The sequence below is a fragment of the Oryzias melastigma genome, linkage group LG20 (genome assembly GCF_002922805.2).
Source record: "Oryzias melastigma strain HK-1 linkage group LG20, ASM292280v2, whole genome shotgun sequence".
Lineage (NCBI taxonomy): Eukaryota > Metazoa > Chordata > Actinopteri > Beloniformes > Adrianichthyidae > Oryzias > Oryzias melastigma.
In genome coordinates, this window is record NC_050531.1 from 21805929 (window position 1) to 21806791 (window position 863).

Sequence of the window (863 nt, forward strand, 5' to 3'; positions counted from 1 at the left end):
GCGTTTAGGGCGTGGTTAGGGAAAGGGGATCGGGGACTGACAGGTGTCTGACAGGACTGACAGTTACCATACAGTCTATGCGTGTTACGCACACGCTTGTTGTAACTTCCTGTTTCCGCCCCCGTGTGTAAAGCAGGAAGGTTTGTTTCGGTTGAGCCGGCGGCGCTCCAGACTGACCCGGCTCTGAATGAGTCGCCAGCGGCCACCAGCATGCTGCTGTTCCAGCTCCCGGAGGAAGTCCTCCACAACATCTTCTCTTATCTGGACTGCAAATCCCTCGGTCGCCTCTGTCAAGTTTGTAAAGGCATCAATGATTTCGTGAACACGGACGCGGTGTGGAGGAAGATGGGCAAAGATATGTTAAACACCGGGATTACGTGGAACGGCACGGATTTGTAAGTAAACGCTAACTGTTATCTGACATTTATTCTAATCTCTGTGGAGCTGAGAGTTCATCCAGGTGTGACCACCGTGAGTTTGTTCAGGGTCACGTGCAGAGTGAGCAGCATCCAAACACAGCGACTGAAATAGTTGTGTTTGGAAAAGAACAATGCTGAGTTAAATCATAGTTATACCAAAGCTACTGTGAAGCATGGAGGTGGAACCATCATGGTGTGTAGCTGTTTGTCTGCAGAGGGTAACGGGCAGCTGATCCATAAAATAAATGGGGCCACCATGTATGATGAGATTTTGAAGAAAATCTCCGTCCATCAATGAGGTCATTGAATAGGAAACATGGCTGGATTTTCAGGCATGACAAGATCCTTAACACATTGCCCGATTAACCAAGGAGCGACTTCACAACAAGCATTTTTAAGTTCTGGGGCCCGTTTCAAGAAGCAGGTTCAACAAATTTAGAGTTC

At 48.1% G+C, this 863-nt stretch overlaps 1 protein-coding gene across 1 annotated transcript in view; it reads left to right on the forward strand.

Moving 5' to 3' along the window:
- Positions 1–14: 14 nt before the first annotated feature.
- LOC112151586 (F-box/WD repeat-containing protein 4) overlaps positions 15–863 on the forward strand; it is a gene marked incomplete at its 3' end in the record, with an annotated part of 8081 nt that continues 7232 nt past the window's right edge. Inside the window, 1 exon segment of the mRNA XM_024280599.2 lies at positions 15–395. Coding sequence (XP_024136367.2) covers positions 211–395 — 185 coding nt within the window.